General features: G+C 37.8%; 1 protein-coding gene across 1 annotated transcript in view; it reads right to left on the bottom strand.

Moving 5' to 3' along the window:
- Positions 1-5,383: 5,383 nt before the first annotated feature.
- KCNN2 (potassium channel, calcium activated intermediate/small conductance subfamily N alpha, member 2) overlaps positions 5,384-22,921 on the bottom strand; it is a 141,867-nt gene continuing 124,329 nt past the window's right edge. The window contains exons 5-8 of the mRNA XM_012659561.1: positions 22,438-22,548; positions 14,259-14,386; positions 7,991-8,060; positions 5,384-5,991 (exon numbers count right to left, since the gene is read on the bottom strand). Of these exons, the coding sequence (XP_012515015.1) occupies positions 5,704-5,991; positions 7,991-8,060; positions 14,259-14,386; positions 22,438-22,548 (597 nt within the window). The 3' untranslated portion in view covers positions 5,384-5,703. The remainder of the gene's footprint in view (positions 5,992-7,990; positions 8,061-14,258; positions 14,387-22,437; positions 22,549-22,921) is intronic.

The raw sequence follows: 22,921 nt of genomic DNA, 5'->3' as shown, positions 1-22,921 counted from the left end.
TTAAATTGTAAAATTAACTAGGGAAAACTGTTATGTTTCTGATTTTGATTTATCCAACCCAAGCAAAAGAGATGTTTTCTCTTTTATGTCTTTTGGGGACGTTTTAAAGTTATTCTTGTAAAGGCTTTGTCCATTTTTTTTTTATAATTGTAAATTGGGTGTTGTCCACTAGTGTTATATCTTCTAATTGGTTAGAGCTTGTATACATAAAAGCCACTGATTTCTGCGTGTTATTTTTAAATCTACTAACTGCTGGATTTTTGTGTTGTTTTAATTAATGCTGTCATTGCTTCTGTGGGATTTTCCAAGTGTTCTATAATAGTTAAAAATAGAGACACGATAGTTCTCCTTTTCTTTCTCTCTTATTCCTCTAAAGACCTTGCCTAAATGCATATCTAATACTTCCAGTATAATATTAGTGGGCATCTTTGCCTTATTACTAGTCTTAGTGATATTCTGCAGTGTATTTATTACTAAGTATGTCTTAAGGGTGTTTCTAGGTGAGTAACATTAGATATTCCAAATACTTTAAATTTGCTAATGTGTGTGTTTATAACAATTTATTCAGGAGTTTCTTTATTAATGAATATTTATAACTTTTTTTAATATTTAAAAGCACAGCTGCAGTGAAAGCTCACAGACATTCCAGTGTGGCTACGGATGCTGGTGTTACCCTAAGGTAGAGACTGAGTGGTGGGATTATGTGCATTTTCACAAGGGGGAAAACACTGTCTGCTTCCTTCCTTCTCCTAGCTTGAAATACATGTTCATGTTCTCAGCTCCTGGGGTTGCAGGGGTGATTTGGCTCAATAATTTCTCGCCTGAAATTCCCATTTGCTGGATTTGTTACTGTACTTTATGAAAACCATTTAAGAGCGTGAGATCCAGAGAGAAGTTTCTGAGTTTCACTGTGTGTGATGTGCAAGGTCCTTGCAAGCACTGGTCTGAAAGCACAAGTTCCTCTTGCCTGAGGAGGCTTAAAGAGATTGTGGAAATACAGATTGTCATTTAATAGTGTTTTAGATATGAAATCATGTGGCAATAGAAAAACACTTTGGTCCAAGTGTCTTGATGTCTGAGGTTCCACTCTACTTCTCCATCTGTCTGTATGTCTTTATCTATGCAAGTGGTCCGAATAGAGAGGAGTTCTGATGTTTTTATTTCCTTCCATAATGAGGGTCTTGGTAGTTGCATTTGTTGGCATATGGAAACCAATCTTCTGGGAGCAGTAGACACAAACCTTGTATCACTTGCTAATAGGTTTTGTCTTTCTCCCAAGAAAGGGAAACATTATCTTCCTTCCTTCCTTCCCTTTCCTTCCTTCTCTTTCCTTCCTTCTCTTCCTTCCCTTTCTTCCTTTTCTTCCCTCCCTCCCCAGAGCAGGTATATGAATTTTAAGTTTTAATAAGTTGTTCGAAATAGCTCTGAATCAGTTTGTGACTATTCAGAGCAGTAGTATATGAGAGACCTATTTCCCCACACCTGTTCCATACAACATGTGTTACACCATTAACATTTTGTCTGTCTACTGGGGAAAAATAATACATTATTGTTGACTTATTGTGTATCTCCCTGATTATCAGTAGGTTTGGCATCCTGCATATGCTTATTGCCTATTTATATTTGTAAGTTGTCTGTAGAAATCTTTTGCTCTTTTTCTATAGAAATATCTATATATCTCTCTACATTCCATTATATTTCTATATATTCTGAATAAAAATGCCTTTTTGTCATATATTATTTTAAATATTTTTCACCTTTTTTACTTTACATCAGAAAGCTTCTAATTTTGCCAAAAGCAAATGTTTCCATTTTTTCTTCGATGACTTTTGCTTTTTCTTTCTTGTGTAAGAAAGTCTGACACTCCAAATCACAAAAAAGGTCTTCCTAAATTTGTGTGTGTGTGTGTTCTCCTTGGATTCTGATCTGCCAGGGGTAGAATAACAGTGTGAAGTTTAACAGCGTAAAGTCACACTGGATGGGGCTCTGGCACAGTGGTGGACAGTAGTGATGATGCTGGTATCCTTGTTCCTGTCATTAAGAAGAATGTGTCCAGTGTTTCACTGTTATTTATTATCTGACAGATATACTTTATAAAATTAAGTAAGCTCTCTGTTATTAGTTTCCAATACATTTTTTTCATGATTGAGTTGAATGTTATCAGATACATCTTTAGCATTGACTGAAGTAATTACATGATTGTCTTTGCTATATGTTGTGATTATAATATTAGGGTTTAATATTTTTGAAATCCTGATTAAACTTGCTTGGTCATGATGCATTATTCTTTTAATGTACCGCTGGATGTGTTTCCTAATATTATACTGAGGATTTTTACATGCGACTTTGTATGTCACTTGGCCTGTAGCTTTCTCTTCTTATGTCTTCCTTGCCCGGTTGTTATTTTAGGGTCTCATTCCTACTAAAATAAGTTGGCATATTAAAATAACACCATGTTATTTTAATTCTCAGGGAGAGTTCATATAAGATGCAAATTATCTATTTCTTCACAACAACCGATCACATGCAAATGGTAATTTGGTTTTCAGAGAGAAATAAAGTGAAAAACTGCCTATTTCAGTCATATTTAGAAATACCAGTATTTCCTAATATATATTTTCACCTTGAAAACTCGAAAATATTGGTTCACTTAAAGGCCTTTTATCTATTTATTGTTAGTTTCCTTTTTTAGGCACTGTGATTTTATCCAACAGAATACAAGTTAATTTTGGACTTGTATTCTCAAAGCCCAGAAAAATATGAATGTTCATCCTAACAATTCCAGTTATAAGCAGTAAGACAAAGTGGGAGGAAATGAGATAGAGGGAGAATCAGTTCATGTATGACTCAGAATTGCATACGAGCGCATTATGTATGTAGAACTTGAAGAGACGGCATGTGTATACTCCAGCCCACCCTGCAGGGATAGTAGGTGGCACAGTGAACATTTGGGTTTTTCAGACAGAATAACGTAGACTTAGAATATTATACCCAGGAGGATTTTGGTGTATATTATACCAAATGTCTTATTACTTAAAGCAATTTTGATTCTTCCTTACAGTGGAGATATAGCGTAGACTTCTTCATTTTAGTATCTCGTATCATCCCTCATCTATCAGCTGAGGTCTGGTGGCCACAGTCTCTTCGGCAGGTGAGGTGTTGGGCCTGGGTGGCTGAGGGTTCATTACCTGGCTCCACTTCAGCAGAGGTAACAGTGGGCGTCATCTCAGCATGTGGGTGGCGATACTGAGTTTCTTCTGTAATCTGATTCTCTTGTGATGCATACCCACAAAATATCCCACAGTGCCTGTGCACTTTTCCTTTCAGTTGAACTAATCCAGAGTCCTCAAATATTTTTATTCCTCTACCTTAGCAGAGGGCAGTAGGTTTTCACTGCCCTCGAATATTTTTTGTGTGATAGGATTTACTGACAAGAAATATTACCTTGTTCACAAGTTTCCTTTTTGGGCGTTGGGGTAGGAGACCCAAGGAAAATTGATAAAATTAAGTTTATGAGAAAGGAACTTCTTTCCTTTAACTCATTTTAGAAATAATTAGATACACACTTCAGCATTGTCATCTGTAAAATGGAAATAAACATAGGGTTGTTGAAAGAATTAAATGAGACTTGTCTCTAACATAGTGGAGGGAAGTCACGTTATGGAGAGAGGTGAGAGCTGCTTTCCTAACAAGGGGCAGGGGAAACAAGTAACTAACAGCGTGGGAGAACTGGGGAGGTGTCCCTTGGTTCAGCTTTCTGCTTGGCCACAGCCTGCTGACCACTGCCTCCTTTAGATTCAGCTCTTAGCTAGACCCGAAGTTGGGTGAGCATGTAAGATAGTGCTCCTGACACTGCCACGGTGCACAGCCCCAGTCATTTCTGATCAGCTGGGTGGCTTCCCCTTCCCCCTGTTGCCACACACTCTACCATCTGGGAGTATGGACGCTGGGACAGAGGAAACTTAAAACTGGAGAACAGGACATTTTCTGGGGGAAAATAATTCTAAGTATTTCTAAAAATATCTGGGAAACTATAATCCACGTTTTCTATTTCTGGGTTCACTGACTCATGACTCATTTAACAGAAGTACTAGAAAGCAGCATTGAGAGGGCCTTTGTTTCTCCTTCCCTAGTATGACTGAAAACGATCAAGTTCATCAGAAACTAGCAATAGTGACAGTGAGATGGAGAAAAGTTTCTCAAAGTATACTCCTTGTTCCGGAGTCCTCCAAGTCTCACGCATCCTCTAGATTTTATTTGTCAGATGATCAGTTTGTAATTTTTCTTAGTGGATTGATTTGACAATTTAGTTAAAACACACAAACGCTATCAGTGCATGTTACACAGACTGGGAGAAGTAGGTGGAGCCTCAGGACCTACAGGGATGGATTTGGAAGTGGAATTGGGTCTTTGGGTCCACCTCTTAGGTGACCTTCCCAGCACTTCCCTAACCAAGCACCCTCTGCATTTCTGGATCATATTTATGAACAGATAGTGTGGGATGGCAAGAAGCAGAAAGGGAGTATGTCAGAATCACAAAGTCAGATACTTACCTATTGATATTCTAGGTCACATTAAACAAAAAAACAGTGATAGGATCAGGAAATGAATATGGTAATCCAGAGTCCAGTAAATTGCTTTAAGAATGAATTAGACAGTTGAGAAGAATGTATAATCCACAGGGCTAGGTGCTAAAAGTTAGAAAATAACAGGCAGATCGTGGGGCTATTTAATATTTGGTGCTTTATACTGGAAATAGTAATCAAAAATAACATCATTTGATGAGATAGATGCCAGGCTTTGCAGAGCCCCATTGATAGCCGTGCCTTTTTATTCTCATTTTATGGATGAGAAAAAAGTGGCTCAGAAGGCAGAATGCTGTTCAAGTACATACAGCTAGCGAGTGGCAGAGCTAAGCTCCAAACCCAACTCTGACTCTTTCCACTTTCACTAGTTTAAACCTAAAATTGTGCAACATCTCCTCACAGACAGTGGTGTACCCTGATGCTTTCTTCATGTAAATTTGCTGGCAAACTGGGAATAAAATAATTCTTGAACACATCTCTGTCCTTTGTTTGCATGTGTTCTGATATAAAACAGCCTGACTTCCACATTTTGAAAACAAACTGAGTACAAAAATGAGACACTGTGAATCAAAAAGAATAGTAAGCTGTGCTGGGTGAAATTATTGTGATGGTAATAATTCGTAATGAGGGAAAATCTTAGTGAATAGGGTATATAGAGGAACTGAAAGTCGTCTTTTTCAATCAGCCAGACTTCTGGAAGTCAAAATCACCAGCATGCATCAGGTGATAATCAGTCATTTGACCTTGAAAATAATGTGAGAAGTGAAGCTTTAGAAATGTCAAGTGAACCAAACGAGTATGTGCAGAAATTAACTTTTTTTATTATATATCATATAATGTAGTAGTAAAGTTTGTTTGAAGTGCATGAATAAAAAGTTAGTGAAATTACAGGAGGAACAATCTATATATAGCAATAATAGGTGCATTCCCTGTGCATCTGAAAGAAAAAAAAAGAGTTTTCACTCATTTTGGCCTAAAACTTAGTGTTCAGGTTCCCAGGATTCTGACATCAGAACCCGGATAACGCTGATTAGAACCATAGGGGCTTTACAATAAAAGCTAAAATATTGACCATATGATGGCAAAAAGTCTTATTTTGTGGTTAACTTATTCTCTTCTAGCTACTCTCTGATGAAGTTGGTGGCGCTGTAGAGGAGGACCGCCGCCTCCTGGACGAGGACCGGGACCGCTCAGCGTTGTAGGTGACGTGCTTGTCGTAGTTCTCCATCTGAGCCTCAATGAAATCTCTCTGCTGCTGTCTGATGGTCTGGCTTATGAGCCCAGGGAGGGCGTGGATGCTACCAATCAAAGTCTCTAACTTCGTTTCCAGGGTAACAATTCTCTTCTCAAAGTCTTCACTCCTTTCATTTAAGTCGGAAATCATGTCATACATGATATTCTGGGTCTGGAAAACAGGATTAAGAAGAATGTAGCAACTGAGAACGAAGAGGCTTAATTATACTTGCCCTGGAAGCGAATTGTCAAGGCCCAGATCTTTAGTGCTAGTCTCCTGCTGTTGGACACCTAGTGTAAGAGAGGCATCGGCTACCTGAACAGCTTAACCTTGCAAAGCAAATTCAGTGTACCTGTTCAATACCAGGACTTTTAGAAATGTAAGATCTTAGGTGTTAATTTGGTTCAGCTGCAGAAAGACGTGTATTGGTAAAATCACCCAATGATTTTAGGTGGTGTAAGGATAGACAGAAATGGCTTTATCAGAGGTAAGTGGCTGAAACAGATGTTTCTGGGGTCCTAGTGAATCTTGAAATTAATTTTCTTGATTGCAGGGTAATTCCTAGGTGTACTTCCTAAAGTAGCCAAGAGACAAGGAGAGAGGACCCTACTGCTGACCAGCTCAGAGCCGGAGCAGGGTGTCAAGAGGGAAGGAGAGGGATGTTAACCTTAGCTTAGTGCAGCCATTCCCAAGTTCAAGACCCCTTTGTCTAAGCCTTCCCTCCTGCCTCATTTCCCTTCATAATCTGTGGTGTTCTCCTGCTTCACAACCTCTTAACGATGATAAATGAACTGATTAAATAAGGGGGTTTTTGTTCAGGAATACAGGCGCCTTGTTTCAGTTTGCCCATAGAGACAGAGTGCGTTATTTTTACTACATAGTCTTGAAAATCTGTGAACAGCACCCATTTGTTCAAAAAATACTGACCCCTACAGCATATATAGTCCTGTGGTCATACTAAGCATGACACCAAAGAAATAATTTGAAAGAAACAGCATCTTGCCTCATAGTTGTACTCCTGAAGGAAAATTACTTATCCACATCATATTTCAAAGTGGTCTGTTTTACTTTTCCATAAAAATACCCAATTTCTTTTATCATTTAACCTCGGAGGAATACAGGAGCCTGTCCCATCTTTGTTCATGATGTGTCCAAGTGAGAGCCACATTTGTAAATGTTAATCAAGGACATCTTCATACCTTATAAATGTGTGTTGCCCAGTTTACATGCATGATATATGCTCTCCTAGTGTAAGGCATTAAATACTTAGGAGCTTCAACACATTTATATAGTATGTGTTATTGACATACATTATATGAACATGTTAGATGCATTATTTAATAAGACTAGGCCAAATATGTGTAATTTTTATAGATTATACTTAAGGCTTTAGGAAAGGCACAGCTGACTTATCAAACATAAAACAGTTCATATAGATCCAACTGAGAGTTGCCTCTTTCAAAGTATTTGTGTTAAAAGGCTGAGCACTTACATGAATGCCGTTCTAATACCTCCCCTAGAATTTGCTCAGGAGAATGCAATGTTTTGATTGTTGGACAAATATTTATACTTTGAGAATGGATTTAACTTGGGGAGGAACAACCAAAAATCACTGAGATAAATCTTATAAATGTAGTAGAAGAATTTGGGGACTTTTAACATACTTTTTAAAAAGTAGTATGATTCTTAAATAATGAAATGGAAAAAGAACCATAAAAAATGATCACTTTCTTTGGGAAGACAATTTTCATTTTAGAATAATTTCTGGTATCTTTTTTAAGATTTCAACCTTATATTCTTCTGAGTTTGCTTAAAATACAAGAAAAAAGAAATTTGAACGTCATAGCACACCTAGGATGTAGTTCTGCTTTGCAAATAAAAGTCCCAAAGGTATTTTCTCATATTCCGCTTATGTTCCTCATGGTACTTCCAAATCACTGTAATTAGGGAAGCTTTTAGAATGGGGATTGAATAATGCATACAGGGAAAGAGCATATTAAGCAAGCATTTTAGAAACATTCTTTTAAGTTGGACCATCATTTTAGGGTGGTTTGTTGGCTTGACTTAATTAGATTTGGGCTGGGCATCTCCTGAAGCATTAATTATTAGTGACCGTGCAGTGGGTAATTTCAGCAGGTGCAACCACCAGCGCTGCGCACCTCAGGCTTACCTTTGCCAGGTCCACCAAGGTATTTGCTTGGTCATTCAGTTTCCTCTGCTCCATTTTTACACTTCTTAATCTAAAAGGCAGAATCTGAAGTCAGAAAGGTTCCCTTCTTTCTGTGGCTACCTTATGCCTTCCAAAGAGCATGCACAAAATTGACAAGAGCAAGTAACTGCATGGATAATGCCTTGAATATTTGGGGTAAAGTCCAAACCGGTTATGTATCTGGTACAATGAGAAGCATGCTTCCCCAACACCACAAAAAAGAAAGGAGAGAGAGAGCGCAAGAGATGAGATGTCCTTAGGACAACTATTTACCAGGTAAAGTTGAATTCAGAAAGGCTCATAAGGATTTAACCATATGAGAAAAAGCCAAAACATTCCTTAAAGCCCCAGTATCGTGACAAATAGACATAGGAAGAAATATGCAAAGCAACAGGAATTTCATCAAGGTTGGAGCAATGAGCACCTTCCTATGCCTACGTGACTAGATACAGGTATTAGCCCTGTTTAGTCTGAAATGATTGGGTTAGGTATTTGCACCTGATGAAAACACAGTGATAAGTGAGATTCTTATTAACAAAAATAAAACTTTTATTCACCAGCAGCAAGAAAACTGAAAACACATAATTCTCTTATTCTTCAGTATATTCCACTTGACTTTTATCTTAAACTGCCATTAAATTTGCAGGACGGCCAGACCATTTCCTTAGGATTTTCCTTAATTTTCAGTGTAGATAAAAGTCAGAGGACAACTAGAGTATCTGGTGGATGGAATATCTACTTGTAAATATCATTGTACATGTACCTGATTGACAAAAAAAGGCCCCTGTTTAATAAAAATCTTTCTTAATGAGAACTCTTACTAAACAAATATTTATTGAATGCTTACTATATACCAAGAAATTAGGATTTCCCAGTAAGAAAAAAGTAGTTTATTGTTCTTTAAGCCAAAAATTCAAAGCCTTGCTCCAAAAGAGAAGTAGGTCCCTGTGAGCTACTTAATGAAACAAAAACAAAAACAAATTCCATGCTAACCTTATTTTCCTTTGATGATGAGTCATTTTACAAAGTATAGTTTTAATGCTGGAGAGTACTTTTTATTATTTTTCAATTTAAAGTAAAGGTAATTATATAGAAGAAATTAAAACTCACCGGCCAAGATTTTATTGCCAGGGAGATTTTTGTAACATGTGTTCATAATGCTCAGTGATTTTGTTCTGAAACTAGGATATCCAATATGTCACCAAATCTGCTCTACAGTAAAGATGTAGTTGCTTCTGCCAGTAAGAGTTTAGATGACACCTACCTACAACATGATCTTTAACAATCTAAAACAGTTTAAGGTTATAACTTGTCATTGCAACTATGTGTGTATCAGAATGCTTGGAACAAAGTTAATGGGCTTCTTTTTTATGCTATTATAGAGATGGATTATGTTCTTATCTAAAAGAAATCTACAAGTATATATTTAAATCCAGTATATTGTTGAGAAAGGTTTCTCTCACTACTTACAAGGGTTACAATATTTGATATGTGTCTTTTAAGAACAAGTAAAAACAAATGCACAAAAAACCACCCCTTAAACATCTGTGGTTCGTTACACAGAAGTGCACTAGAGAAAGGAGCAATGTCAGTCATGGGTTCCATCCTCACTGGCCCCAATGTGGCTTCCCGCTTCCTCATGTAGGAAATGAAGTGCGTTAGATAAGGACATGTTTCTGAAGTGCTGGATTCATACCAACAGAGGTGTTCTAGATGACTTTAACTGATATTCAAACAAGACATCAAACAATACTAAAACAGACATTCCTTTTAGTTCTCTTCTAATTCTTCATTATTGTAAAAAAAAGTCTCAGGCTTGTTCTGCTCTGTCTTTATCTCCTGACACCTGCTATTCTCTCTTCATTAAAAAAGAGTGACCAGGATCTCAGCTCATAGCTTTCTGCAGGCAACAGCCTATGGCTGGAATTCAATACCAGTATTTCAATTGTCAGCTGATAGTACTTTATCCCTTTTTGCTGTGAGTGGTATAGTTTTTTATTCAGTTATGACAGGGATTTATATAAAGTTTCATTTTCAAATTTAAGTGAATAATAGTGTAGGTGGCACAGAAATGACTGTAGTTTGGGCTCCGGACCACATGCTTCTAGCGACTTGTGAGTACAGAGGATGTCCTGAATTCTCAAGTCAGGCTGGAAGGGTCACTGGCAAGTATTTCATCTTATAAACAACGGAGGCTAATCTACTTCTCTCCGGTTACTATACCATGACTGAGAGTAGAATTCTGCCCATTTTATTTTCTACTAATCTGGAAAGGTGACACAGAGAAGCCCTGTTTGATTCAAATTTCTTTCCCTTCCTGAACTTAAATCATCGTGTCTTCTTGTTTGTTTCTTATATTGCCTGTAATATAGGAGAGCTGATAGGAAAAGCCTGCTTAAGCTGCAGCTGCCAGAATAAAAGGTAACATGCAGATGTGTACTGCACTTTTTCCCCCTCATAAAAGAAGAATAAGAAACATATGTTGATTTCTTCCTTGTGAACTTCACTTATCACAGGAAAATATCATGATTTTGGATCACATTTCCATAGCAGCAATCAGACTACTAAAATTCACAAATAAAGGATCTGCTGGGTGCATGCAGCCAGTAGAAAATTCTGCAAATGTTGAAAGGAGCGGCTCACACAACTTACTTCCGAGCTCTATTTTCATTTTGTTGAAATAAAAAGACAAAACAAAAGAAAAGAAACTGTAAAATATTCTGGAACAAAAATACACAATGTGGTGTTCAGTTGTGCACAGGGGGCTCGATTCATTAGCTGGAAGATCCTGTCACGGTTCTGCAGGACTTTGACACATTGACCAAAGAGGATCACTATGCAATTGCATTACCACCTTCTTCACTGCTACTGCATTACTCTCACCTGAAAGCACTTCCTCCTGAATTCCAGTTCAGAAGGAAGGAACATGCATAAAGTCATCCTGGCCTCTTGATACTTGGTGTTCAAGTAAACAATAGGAAACATTTTTGCCTAATGTGAATGGCATATGGTTAAAAGGATCATATTCAAAACAATGGCATGATAATTTTGGAGAGGATGTATCTTTTCCCAATTGGGGCTACTCAGGAGCCTGGCTTTCTGAAAGGCAGGTAAAGGTAATCCAACACTCCATGTTATATAAACTACATATATTAGAGTTCTTGGCTCTGAAACAAGTTCAAGTTGATGGGTAATGATAAACTTTAAAGCTGCTACTAGAAAAAGGGTTAAAAGTTAGAGAAAGAGAACACTTCATGGCACTAAGTGACAACCTAAAATGACAGACACGTTACTGAAGAGAGGGCACAAGCCTGGAGAGTTTAGCATCCATCAGAGACTAGAGCAGCCACGTATAAGGCAGAGAGGCCATGGAGCTGGGAAAAGAGAGAGAGAACTGTGGTGGGGGGACCGGGAAAAGGGGAGAGAGCTGCTGCAAAAGCTCTCAGGACAAATCAGAGAGTAGGAGAGGCCAGGACTGCTTGCTCTATTGAATGAATTTAAACATTTTTCTTCCCCTGGTAAGGTCTGATTCCACCCAGTGCTGGCAGAGAAGGCTGAGGGTCTCACTGGGTCTGCACAGTGGGCAGTGAAGGGAATTCCTTGCCCTTGGGAATCGAGCCCTGTGTGCTTTCCTTTATGACGTCACTCCCCAACTTCCAACTCTAGGTTAGAATGAAAGGTGAGTGTGCATAATTAGAATAATCTAGCCAAACCCAGCCCGTATGAGCAAACACATACTCAGTTGTACTTTTCACAAGGTGTAAGTGTCCCCTACCTCTAAAGGAAACCCAAGAACCCCAAGACTAATTTACAAAACAATTCAGAGCATTTTCGAGTTGCCTGAAGCTCATATACTTTAGAAATAGACATTGCTCCAGAAGATAAAGAATGACAAATGTCTGACAGAAGCAGAAGAATCACAGGTGGCTTCCTCTGTCCTTCTATGCAAAAGTGGCATGCTAAGGGACCCTGCGTGAGCTACCCCATGGTACCCACCCTGAAGATCAGGTTGACACACCTTGTAGGGTGCATTTGCTACTTGCTTAGGGACACTTTTTGAACTTACCTTCCCCAAAGATTTTTTTCTAATATTTTTAAAAATTTCAAACCTACAGCAAAGTTTAAAGAATTTTACAATAAACACCCCTAAATTCTATCCTAGGCTTTTGAATGTATTCAGAACCTGAAGAGTTTATTACAAGTTTATAAACAAGATACAATAAATACCCCCCATGTACCTAAGGCTATAGAACTATATTAGAAAAGCTGTCATAGCATCTTTTGGATTTGTTATATGAAAATGTATCAAAGGCCAATCATATTAATTATACATTTAATAGGTTATGCTGACAGCAAAGGACCTGAGTAAAACCCTGGAGGAAACAGGATGTGTGGCCGTGTGACACACAGGCCAACTACACCCGCTAACTGCCACGTCCTCTCACACCTTCTACCCCAGGACACACGCATCTTCTCACACTAAGGTAAGCTTTCTTTTTAACCTACTTGAATAGTTATTATAAAAACATTAAAGGTGCAAGAAAATGATATCTCCATGTATAGCCTATGGACCTCTTGTATGAACGTTGGGGTTACCGTGTTACATGGTTTTAGTAGGGGGAAGGCACTCTTGCAGGAGAGTTGTACCCGGTGAGTTCCCTGGGTAAGAGGCCTGTTTGACAGGGACAGGCCTGAGGAGCACAGAGGTGCAAGCTCAGCATCTCTGAGTGGAGGTGGAGGATGGGGGAGCTCATTGTCTTAGGTGTAAACTTGAAGGAATCAAGATGTCCAGGCGAGTGCTCTAGGCCAGCGGTGGTACTGGGTTATGAGGGATCTGTGAGCTCTGGGCAGCAAGCTCGCTCTTGGGAGCCAGATGGAATATAATGTTTCTCTCCATGGTTTTCCCTGACTTTAAGAGTATTATCTTACAATGCTTGCCTTGTCTTTTCCTTATGATGGGGAAAAATCATACTTGTGTGTCGAGTCAACTCACAGAGCTAAAGGGGAAATACGGCCTTTTTAGAAAAGTATGTTGGTGGCAACCAGGAAAAGAATATGGCTGAGCAGCTGGGAGTAGCACTGATGGCCAGCTACTCTACCACACATGCAGGGTCTCCCTCTAGAGTACTTGGGTTTTAAGTGTGCCTCTGTCCGTAATTACAGACACATTCCACACTTTCAGGGATACCTATTTAAGCAGGGCAGTTGGATGGACAGGTGAAAGGGTAGAAGCTGAGTGCTTAGTGATTTCCCACAGAATGTTAGTGGTACCATTTTACATTTCAATTACCTAAATATGCAAAATAAACATTCCAGCCTCTGAGCTTTCTTGTCTGTTGTGCTAGTTGTCTCTGACAAGACACATCTCAGTGGACAGCCAAAAGACCTAGTACACACCCACCTTTCCACGATTACCCTGGTAGGGGTCGTGAGGAAAGGTACTTATCTGAGCCACAATGCGACTATGTCTGCTCTTCTCCACACAGACATGGCATTAAGAGCAAGTCTGCATGGCATCACGATTGAGACCCGCATGAACAATACTTACGGTACAGATGCTGCCAGCCTAAAGGAGAAAGACCCTGTGCTTTCAAATTATCATCGAATCTTACTAGATAGAGATTTTTACTTTAAAAGCCCATGATAATTATATAACAATAAAATGACATGAAGGACTTACACAAACTGAATAATGGTGATCTGGATAAAGTTAGAATAATGATAAGAGAGTATAAGGTCTATGGAAACCACAGAATCTATAATGACCATGTAGCATATGGAAAATCCCCAAAATTCTAATTTAAAATTCAACTATTAAATTATATGCACTATATTCATATAAAGATGTTTGACAGTATGTTAAAAAATCCATATAGAACATATAATGGTTTATTTAAGATTCTGCAGGAGATACAAGCTAAACATCATAATCAAACCATGTGAATAAATATGTTAAATTAAGTAAAATTTTAACAGAAATTATTGATTCTAAACAGAAACTGAGAAGATATTTTAATAAGTAACTATTCTACTGATAATTTTTAATCATAAAAGGAACTGACATTTTTCTCAGGATTTAATTTATGGATTTATTACGTTGCCAGATAATATCTTCTGTGGACAAACATGACAATGTTTTTTTTTTTTCTCGCTCATGAAAAAAGAACCAAGTGTAAAAATCAAAAGCCAAGGATACAAAAGCAGGATGGAAATGAAAAATGGTACTTACTGATGAATAGCTTGCAAGAATTTTCGTTGGTGTTTTCTTACTTTCGCATGATCTATCTTTTTTACTAGCTTTGTGTTTTTGTAAATTAGCCATGTTTCCCTGAGTACATTGGCAGCTGCGTTTTTCACCTGATAAGAAAACAAATAAAAAAGCAGTTGATAAATTATAGACCAGAATCCTTTGTAACTTTGCGCAGTGGGTCATATTCTTCATCCCACGGATTGTGGTGAGCTGTAGCTCTATTTAGTAACTCAAAAGACTATTTTTATTGAATCTATGCTTCTTTAGAAGTACCTGCATCTGCCTCAGAACAACTCTTAAATTGAAATATTAGGGAGATACTACTGATCTCTTTCTGTGCTAAACTCTACTCTAGTCCTTCAGGAAACTTCTTTTCTATTTGATTACTTTTTAATTTTTTTTTTTTTTTTTTTTTTTTACATCAAGAGGTACTGATTTTTCCACCTTGTATTGCACTTTTTCTATGTTCTTTGTTTCCCTGGAGAGAGGCAAAATGCCAGAAGGTCAAGGTCAGTTTTTTCCTTTGCAAGCTCGCTGGGTATTTCTGGCTGTGGGCTCCTGGAAGGGCACATTTCCATTGCTGAATGTGAGTACACCCTGAGCTTCATAGCCTCCCAGAGTGACTTAGCAATCTGTATGCTTGTTAGCACATTTTAATTAACTAACAGAGAGTCTATGTTATCATGATTTTGTTGGAAATTTAAATACACTGCATTTCAAATGAATGGGACAAATGTAAAGGCTGGAAGCATTATGGTAACACTGTCAAGACCTACTACAGGTGATGAAGGTTTATCAAACCACTTGCTTTTTTTTTTTTTTGAGACAGAGTCTCACTGTGTTGCCTGGGCTAGAGTGCCGTGGTGTCAGCCTAGCTCACAGCAACCTCAAACTCCTGGGCTCAAGTGATCCTCCTGCCTCAGCCTCCCGAGTAGCTGGGACTACAGGCATGCGCCACCATGCCCGGCTAATTTCTTTCTATTTTTAGTAGAGACGGGGTCTCGCTCTTGCTCAGGCTAGTTTCGAACTCCTGAGCTCAAACAATCCACCCGCCTCGGCCTCCCAGAGAGCTAGGATTACAGGCGTGAGCCACCGCACCCGGCCTCCACTTGCTTTTTTGATTGAAGTCTTCAAAAAATCCTGGGAGCCGATGAAGGGCCTGCAAAGGACAGGTTTTGTCTTCTTCCTTGCTCACAGTATAGATAGGATCTGATGACCCAGAGCTTTCACTTAGGCTTGTTGTTAATGACTTATTCTAAGAAGTCCCATTTAATTCTTCTGAGTGATGGATAGAGGATATATCACAAAGGGAGCCACAAGTTAGCAAGGTGCTAGGTGGAGGAAGATAACCTTTAAAGAAAAGCAATGTAGTGGGGCAGACAGAATAATGAGCTGAGCCTGAGAACTGGAATCTAAGTTCTTGACTTTGCATTCACCGAGTTGAGTAGAGGTGATTAGCTCAAATGATTAAGTTAGAAATAATTATTATTAAAGTCCTCTCAATCCTTAGTTAGATCTACAATGAGGAGTTACAGAATTACACTAAACTATGGGCTCAAATCTGTATTTATATTTTTCACTTTAGCAAGGAAAACATCAGGTTGGGTAACTGATGGTGAATCCTTTTACATGGAGCTGAAAGGTTTTCTTTTTGAGCAAGATTGTATTGCTAGAACTCATTTTAAGAAAATGACTTATTTCTTTCCAGTAATACTGCTTTTAGGAGTGACTTTGGTTCATAATGCACTTCCTCTGGATATCCATTAGATTGTGTGCATGGAGAGCGTCCTCGAACCAACAGAGAGATGACTGAAACGGATGCTGAGCACCAGCCATGGATATAAGTACCACCACGACCACCAACTGTGAAGTTAAAAGGGGTTCTAGTAAATTCTTGGCTCCATCTTCATGCTTATGGAAACACTTTCTTCAGACAGCAGTGAGAGCCACCTTTCAGAAGGCTGTTTCCTCTGATGTTCAAAGGTAAGGAAGTGGATGCGGCATGAGTTGCTGATGTTTGAGGACCCTGCCTTTAAAGAAAGAGGAGTGGGAAGTGACTGGCCAGCAGCCCCCGGGGTTGGGATAGTTTTTCCCTGTTAGTACAGAGGTCTCAGCTCTCTGAGCAGCTGTATAGATGCCTGAAGATTGGCTAGGGGCCCTGACAGATGTGCCCTCCCTGGTTTTACCCGTCTAAGGCCCAGCAGAGAAGCCTAGATTCCAGTCTGGGGAGGATGCTGGAAAGCTAGGCAAAAATCCTGGGTAAAACCCTCTGGAACAGAAACATAGCAATTGATTTTGGTTCTGGATTCCCATTTCCAAACAGCAAATGCTAAAGTATTTCTAAAGTCTATAAACTTTTAAAAAGGTGATTATTTTAAATGACTCTTTCTCTTTGGGATGGTGGGGGAATGGCTGAAGGGGAGTAGGGAACCTCAGTCTCAGAGTTCAGTGGGGTGAGTGATGCCCTTGAGGCCTTATGTTGCAGGATCTGTATTCGCTAAGTACTCGTTTGAGCTGACAGGCTTAAATGAAAATGATTCCTCATCTGAAAATGAATTCCCTGCAGCTGCTTTTAAAAACTGAAATATGTGAATTTATTTTGAAACATCCTTTTTCTAACTCCCTAATAGGTTTTCAAATACAGGAGTAAAGCTCTTAAAAAGCATCATATTTAACTGCTACTTTTCAACATGACAGCCACAAAACAACATATTCCAGAATGGCAGGGAAAAAGCCCAAACAAACCCCACTTTCTGCCTATGACTCAGAGATGTGTGTCTAATAGTAGGGTCTTCTTTTCCCTCTTAGGGTTGAAAGGGAACAGGCAGAGGGCAGTGAGATGACAGTGTTGCAAGCACTTTCGTGTTTTACAGGTTTGAAGAATGGGGAATTGTTACACGAAAGTGACATGCAAACTTCTGGGAAAAATGGGGAGAAGCTGGTGTGCACATTCTTGATCATTTAGATGAGAGGGAAGCTGATCTGGAGGGAAAGTTTCCTTTGCCTCCTCAGTTAAGAACCCTGCTGTAATAATCACGTACCTCTTGAGCCCCCTTCCCAGGGCTTTTACAAACTCTCAGAGGGCAGGATTCATGTCATTAATCTTTGTGTCTCTCTAGCTTAGTGCTTTGGGTGTAGCTGGTACTACATAGATGTCTATGGTGTTAAGAGGGCACCATAGTACATATAATGTATACACTAATGTCTTTTTATGAACCACAGACACATATTTATGAACCAAAGGACCTTCTTGATAAGAAGGGTATGTGGATTTAGAGAAGAGACCAAGGCTCTAAATGGGTCAGTGCATTTCCATTAATGAATTCAACAAATGTGTTGAATCTCTAGCACATGCTAGATTCCACGATATGCTATAAGAGGATTCACATATGTCCCTCAAAAATTTAGTAGCTGTAATAATTCTAGACCCAATTAATGGGCCCAAACTTCTATGAAATATAAATGATTTCCTATTTAAGGAAAGTGAGGGGGAAGGACCTTTGTTAACAGGAACCTCTTTACTTCTCATCTTCCTTCCTGAACCTCACCCCCAACACACATCAAAAAAGAAAAATGAGAATCGTTGCTCTGCCTCACATTAGTGAGAGTGATGAGATCAAATCTATCAGAAAAATGATGGAAGGCATATTGATAATGAGGTATTTTGATTATAATTTGAGAAAACAAAGGCTCTGAAATAATACTAGCATATTGTACTAGTACATACCCAGATGTCTTAAAATGACTTTCATAGGTATAAAGGCCATGAAATGTTATATTGCTGACTCAGTTAACTATAAAATGATAAAAATATTTTTTTATCTTACTATGTACGGTTTTAAGGATAATAGTACTTTTTAAAAACCACCAAAGCACTTAAAGCTGCTAGACTTTTAACTGTAACTTTGCTGTGTTCAAACCTGTATGATATTGGTAATGACAGCATTGTCTAAAAAAGGCTATTTCTTTATATTTTTCCTTTGTTTTTTACTACTTTGAGTCTTCATTTTTAACTTCTATTTATTTCTTTCATTTTTTTCCTCCTGCCTCTCCCCTCAGAGGCTTTTTTAGCATAATATTAATACTTCCATTCTCTGCCAGTTCCAGGGGACAGCACCAGGGCGCCATATGCTCTCAGCCACCCTGGCAGCAGCAGGGATGGATTTCTTATCACTCCAACCCCTCTCTCGCTGTTCTCATTCAGATCAGGCATCTGGGGCCTGGGTGAGCACTGTGGCTGTAGAACACAGAAAAGCCCAGTGATCCACTCTTTTCATGCTTTAAACCACTGGGCTGTGTAAGCCAAGGACAGTGTAAAAGCTACACAGAGTAAATCCTCTGGAATTTCTGTTCACTTTGTTAAGAGACATGCAGGAAACAAAATTATATAACTGCATAATAATGTTCTTATTATGGATCCTATTAAGAATTCTTAACAGGATTGAAAACACCCACAGTGGACATTAATATGTATAATTATCCTTCATGGTATATCTAGCAACTTTAAAAACAAGCAATTCTGAGAACTCAACATAATTTTTAAAGTTTCTTTCCAAAAATGAAGGTATTCTGAGGACCAAAATCCAAGATTTCCTGTTTGTTCAGAAGTGAGGGAACAGTAGTAATAACATATTTCCAAAAAATATAACATGGTAAACACATTGCCTCTGTAAGGTGATAAACTGCAAAGCTATTAGATAAGCTAGGTGACAAGTTACTGGTATTATGTTTTCATTTCAAAATCACTAGATTATTCTGGGTACACGTACCTGTTGGCCATTTCTGAATTGCAGAGTGTCATGTAAATTTTTAGAATTACACAGAATAATCTTCCTTGATGCTGGTGCACAATGAATGGTGTATTCTACTTTCAGATACACTGTTTTACTTGGTTAATGTAGTCATACAGAGAAATGACTTCTGTATAAAATTGTTCCCCTGAAAATTTGCACATGCTAAATAATTTTTCATGGAAATTGTTCAATTCAGTAAAGATACAACTGGAAGGCTTGGAAAGTTGCATTTGTTCCTGGGAGAATAATCTTTCTTTAAACATTCCTATTGCTTTTTCTTTAGAGTCAGAGTCATATTCAGACCATAGAATGTCTATGGCCATTACCCTTGTTAACCATCAGAAAAAATGATTTCTTCTATGTAGTTTTTCAAGGAATAGTAGTATTTTTCTCTTGAATTTGTATATTTAATCATTCATCTTAGTTATTGTGTATGGCTTTTAGGTCCTTGTTCATTCTTGGTTATTCATAAATGATCATTCAGTATTTGTATATTTTTATTTAAAAAATTATAAATGGGTCCATTAGGAATTTCCATAAATAACCAAATTTTATTAAGTTCCAAGTAAATGATACTCGTTTAAGTTGATGACTTTGTATAAAATAAGGAAGAAAGGATTGTAAAAGGGCTATTATTTTCATGTATTGTGTTGAGTATAATAATGGGATAGGTATCATAAACCAGAATTTACGTTTTACTCTAATGCCATTTTAATAGTTACACCATTACTTAGCAACATTTCACCTGTAAAAACTGATCTGTCAGCAAGCTTGCTGGAGTATCTTTCTCAGACCTATAAGAGACTCCGGTCCTAAGAAATACTACAAAGTAGCTCCACTTTTAAAAAACAGCAATGAAATAACAGAATTAATAAGGCATGATAAGTATTATGCAGAATGCGAATTTTGAAACTAGAACTGTACTTCTACAGGCAATCTGACTCGTCATGCAACATTATATATAGGAAGTTTATCTAAAGTATACAAGAACTTATAATATCTTTAGGGAACTGAGTCCCATTCATAAAAACTAAAGAAAGGTTATCTAGACCCATAGATCTAGATCTTGAATCCATAGTTCTCTGAAGGGGGCTCTCACAGGGCCTTACGGAACCCATGAGCAACAAGAGCAAAAGTGCATTTTTCTGCAAAGCAGGAAACATCAGAAATTTTATCTGATTTTCTGAGTGGTCAATGCCATAAAAGCTTAATATTTCTTGGGTGTAGAATATGATATTTTAGCTCTTTATCCTTAGCAATTAACACAGAACTGCAACTGCAACCATATTAGATACACACTGTGTTATTCCAAGGAAGAGGGAAATTACAATAGACTCAAAAAATATCTGTTAAGAGGGCCTGTCCCAGTCTCTTCCAAGATGTCAAATCCTTGGGGAATAACAAGCTAAAGCTGCACTTCTCAACTGCAGATGCTTTTGTCCCTTTAGGGACCATTTGGCAGTTTGGAAGAGAAGTTTTTGCTGTCACAAGCAGGGGGCAGTGCTATCTAGCGGGTAGAGGTCAAATATCCTGAGAAACATCCAAAACGCACAGGATGGTCCCACACAACAAAGAACTATCTAACCAAAAAGGTCACTACTGCTGAGGTTGAAAGATCCTGGACTAAAGTAACTACACTATAAACGTCTCTCAAATGAAAGTGGCTGACCTGTGTGAAAAATCTTCATCAAAGCTGATAAAAGGCAATGTGATGCTGTAGATTTTGTACTCAAAGCTCTTGTCTTTTGTAAGTCTTAAAATGTGTTGATAATTAAGAGATAGAATACCAATATTCTAAAGTAACATTTAAATAAATTATATATTTCCTTCTTAAGATAAAACTAAAAATCTGACTATGAAACATGGGGAAGTCTGCCCAAACATGCTAACTTGGCTTTCTTATTTGCGATTCTGTCACGTTTTCTTTCTTTTTTTTTTTTTTAAACTGTTGAAAAGATTTACAGGCAAACCATATGGGCTATGTGGTATTTTAAGGTATTTTTCTGCCTAATGTCTTAAGTGTGGCATTAACTTAATTCCTGAGAAAATGTATAATCATGGTAAAATAATATGGATTACGCAGGATTTAGTGGAAGTGTTTTGTTGATGCTGGGAAACTTGTGACTATAAACACAAACTGTGCAGTACAGCACCCTGAAAGGACCAAACAAGTGCATGATGAAATACACAAAACATCTGCTACAATTTCTGCATTAGATGTGGACTAGTCTCTCAATAGTGTCTGATAGGTAAGACAAAAAGCAGGGGCAAGGCAATTGGAATTTGGGTTTTTATTTTATAAATATAACCTGTACAAATAAATATTTGCATTAAAGTGACTGATCTATTAGGAATTATTTGCCAAATTAAACAAGATTACTTTTATACATACAACCAAAATCAAGAATGAGTGAAAACCTTGAAAGTTGGAACTGTGCGTGAAATCTCTTGATTGTTTTACGGGTAAAGTTACCAAATGACAATGTATTTTGCAATTCAGTGACAGGCTATTTGGATTCCACTTTAAGCAGTGGTTTTACAGCAAGATGACTCTGCTGTAAAACAATTTTTACTTATTTTTGACTTTGGCATTTGTCTCAAGTGACTATCAAGAAAGGCTAAAAATTTAGTCTAAAAAAAATCATTTGCGTCAACACGGCTTTATACCTTCAGATGGTGACTTTGAGCAAGTTACCTAACTCCTCCATGTCTTGGTTTCCACATTTATAAAATGGGCATAATGATAGCATTTCCCTCATAAAGTTGTGAGGATGAAACACCTTTGGAGCAATGCGCGGCACAGAGCAAGTGCTCTACGAATACTGTGATTAACGTTTTCCTCTACTACTAATAATTGGACAGTGATCTTTCACCTGGATGCTGTACTGTTTCCAACATTTCTCTGATGGCCTTTAAATCATGCAAAGGGCCTGTCTTTGCCCCCACCTTGGGCTTCTAAAAGTTAGGGTTGAAAAGACAATAAGAAACCACCACTATCTGTAGAACATAGAAGTTCAGTAAAATACTTGTTAAATCACCTTCCCATAAAATTCCTACTGACAGTATGTTCCCTCCTACTCAATCCAATATTGATCTCTTCTTGTATACTATCTTGATGTTCACTATGCCTATTTGTTTAGATTTATGTGATCTATGTTTACCCAATACCAAGACTGTCCAATTATTTCCTAATTGACCTAATGTTAGAAATAGCTTATTCTCAAAATGTGATAAAATAGGAATGCCTCAACTTTTAAACTCATGTCATTTCAGCTTCAGATCTCAAAATAAAAATCATATTTACTAACACTGGAGAAAAAAAACACAAAAATATTCCCTTTGAAGATCCATGGGTGGTAACTTACTCTTTTAGTCAGCTGAGTATCCATCATGAAATTGTGCACGTGTTTTTCTGCTTTGGTAAGTTCTAGCTTCCTTGCCACTACAGCTACCACCAGGGCTGTGCAACCAGCACCCTGAAAACAAGGAGAGAAGAGAACCCCAAAGATTTACTACTTTGTCTCAGCCACATTAGAAAATGTTCTGCACCAAATGCAAAAGTTTCTCAAGATAAATATTGTAGTATTCAGTGTCTTCAGTAAGTATTACAGAAAACGTGTGGTCAACAAATGCAAGCAATGTACCTTGAAATTAGAGTTAAAAAACCTAGTTCACATATTTTAAGAATGAAAACATGATATTTGAATAAAACATTTCGATCATAAGAAATGGCAAAAAAATGAATTTTTTGAATTTTCAGACTTCTTAAAACACAGAGAAAATCAGTTATATATCTATAATTACAATAGGAACAAATAAGAAATAAATTAGCATGAATGTATGGAATAG

The sequence above is a fragment of the Propithecus coquereli genome, unplaced genomic scaffold, assembly GCF_000956105.1.
Source record: "Propithecus coquereli isolate 6110/MARCELLA unplaced genomic scaffold, Pcoq_1.0 Scaffold62, whole genome shotgun sequence".
Lineage (NCBI taxonomy): Eukaryota > Metazoa > Chordata > Mammalia > Primates > Indriidae > Propithecus > Propithecus coquereli.
Note: the sequence above shows the minus strand (reverse complement) of the source record. Positions and strands in the feature narration are given on the sequence as shown.